The sequence below is a fragment of the Convolutriloba macropyga genome, unplaced genomic scaffold (genome assembly GCF_964194025.1).
Source record: "Convolutriloba macropyga unplaced genomic scaffold, txConMacr16.3 SCAFFOLD_4097, whole genome shotgun sequence".
Taxonomy (NCBI): Eukaryota; Metazoa; Xenacoelomorpha; order Acoela; family Convolutidae; genus Convolutriloba; species Convolutriloba macropyga.
The window spans coordinates 21,636-23,425 of record NW_027452910.1 but is presented as its reverse complement, the minus strand read 5'-3'; the positions used below and the strand labels follow the sequence as shown (position 1 = coordinate 23,425).

Sequence of the window (1,790 nt, the reverse complement as noted above, 5' to 3'; positions counted from 1 at the left end):
CTTCTTTCTTCTCCTCCTTTGCCTCCTGCAGGAGCTCGGGGTTGGCGGGAGGGAGGCCCACGTCCTGGGGCTTGTCACGCAGACCAATGAGAAGAACAATGCCCATTACAATGCCGATAACGCCGGGCACCATCATGCCCAGGCGCCATCCACCATACTGGGCACAGCCTCCGGCAATCAGAGGGATGAGGAAGCCTCCGGTGTTGTTGGCTGTGCACCAAGCCGCCCACCAAGTGCCGCGCTCAAAGGAGGGATACCACTGTGTCAGCAGCTTAGCACAGGCGGGTGCACCAAAGCCCTGGAAGAAACCGTTGGCAGCCCAGATGACAGACAGAGCCGCAAGGTTGCTCTGTGTGGAGAACAAGATGTTGAGGCAGCCGGACACGAGCAGACCGACAGCGAAGATTCCGCGTGCTCCCAAAATGTCGGCCAGGATGCCACTAGCAAACTTGGAGAACCCTGTATGGATGGTGGCATCAAGAATTGTCACACAGCTGCGTTGAGTGAGCCTGGTTTAGACACATTTATCCTCACAGATTGTAGGGTCCCTGAAGGTGGCATTGGGCTTGTAAACGAGCATACTTACCGTACATAATAGGGAAGAGAGTGGAGATGCGTCCGATGGCCTGGATGTCCAAGTTGAGATCGGTCTGTACCAAGGTACAATCCAAGCGCTTTCAGGTAGTTTGCAAAGGGGAAAGCAAGAAGGCTGGTGAGCGGCTGGTGTTTACACGGTTGTATCCTTCGGACCAAAGCACAGGACGTTGGAAGCTGGCCCTTGAGAGAAGGACAGCCTGTTGCCCCAAGTCAAGTGGTATGAGAACTGAATGGCTGCACAGCTTCTGAGGCTGATATCCATATATTTCCCTGTTGGATTGTGAAGATTCTCTCTCCATCTGCCTGTCTCTGACCCACGAAAGCACACGCCCCTACGGCTAAGTATCGAAACCCTAAGCCACGGAAACCCGTTCGAGACTACGTCGTGAAGCCGAAACCTGACACCATACGAGCTCCCCGCCGAGGATCCATTATACACCTGTTGCTGTCGGAGGAGAGTATCGATTTGACTTCATGAAGGAGGGCGGGCAAAGGGGGGGGGGGGGGGGGGGGGGGGGGGAGTTCGTCAAGGGAACGGTCGGTGACCGCTTCCAAACGGCTGCGACACCACTGTGATCTTACCTTTAAGACTGGGGAAACGAAGGTAAAGGAGCTGCGGGTGAAGTAGAAGCACACTGCGACACACACGCAAGGAACACTGTCATCATAAAAATCCATCGAGGCGAGAAGTTGCGTTGAATGGGTGTGGGGGGGGGCTTTCCGACGCTTCCGTAAGATGGTGCGATCTGGTTGCGATGGCTGGATGGCACCATGCTGAACGGGTTGACGCCTTGGTCGCCGTTCGTGACCACTACTCATGAACGCCATCGATCAACCTTGAATTCCACTCTTTCCCAACGACAATATATCTTTTACCCTTGCAATTGAAATATTTGGGTGGCGGTTGGGCGGGCAGGGGATTGATGCGGTTGGCTTCCACCTACCGTAGCCGGCCCACATGAGGGCGAATACGATGAACCGCCAGTTGCGAATCCCGGAAGGCGCGTCCTTCGTGGAAACCGCAGCAGTGACTCCATCGTTCTCGGCACGGATTTTCTGGAGAGCCTTGCGTCTGCTCTCAGCTACGAGGCTGCGTTTGCCGAAGGTCTGAGCCGGGGCGACGGTGGTCACCTGTATCGGGTTTCGTTGGGTGGAGGACGAAACTGCAGCGGCGGACGCAACGCCGTGATGAG

The 1,790-nt window shown here is 55.9% G+C and overlaps 1 protein-coding gene across 1 annotated transcript; it reads right to left on the bottom strand.

Moving 5' to 3' along the window:
* Positions 1-22: 22 nt before the first annotated feature.
* LOC142357888 (membrane sensor protein UhpC-like) lies at positions 23-1,790 on the bottom strand (the record flags this gene model as incomplete). Its single annotated transcript, XM_075409383.1, has 4 exons — positions 1,542-1,790; positions 1,180-1,232; positions 587-650; positions 23-459 (listed from the first exon to the last, which is right to left on the bottom strand). Coding segments are annotated over exons 1-4 (570 nt in total), but the record flags the coding sequence as incomplete, so codon positions are not given.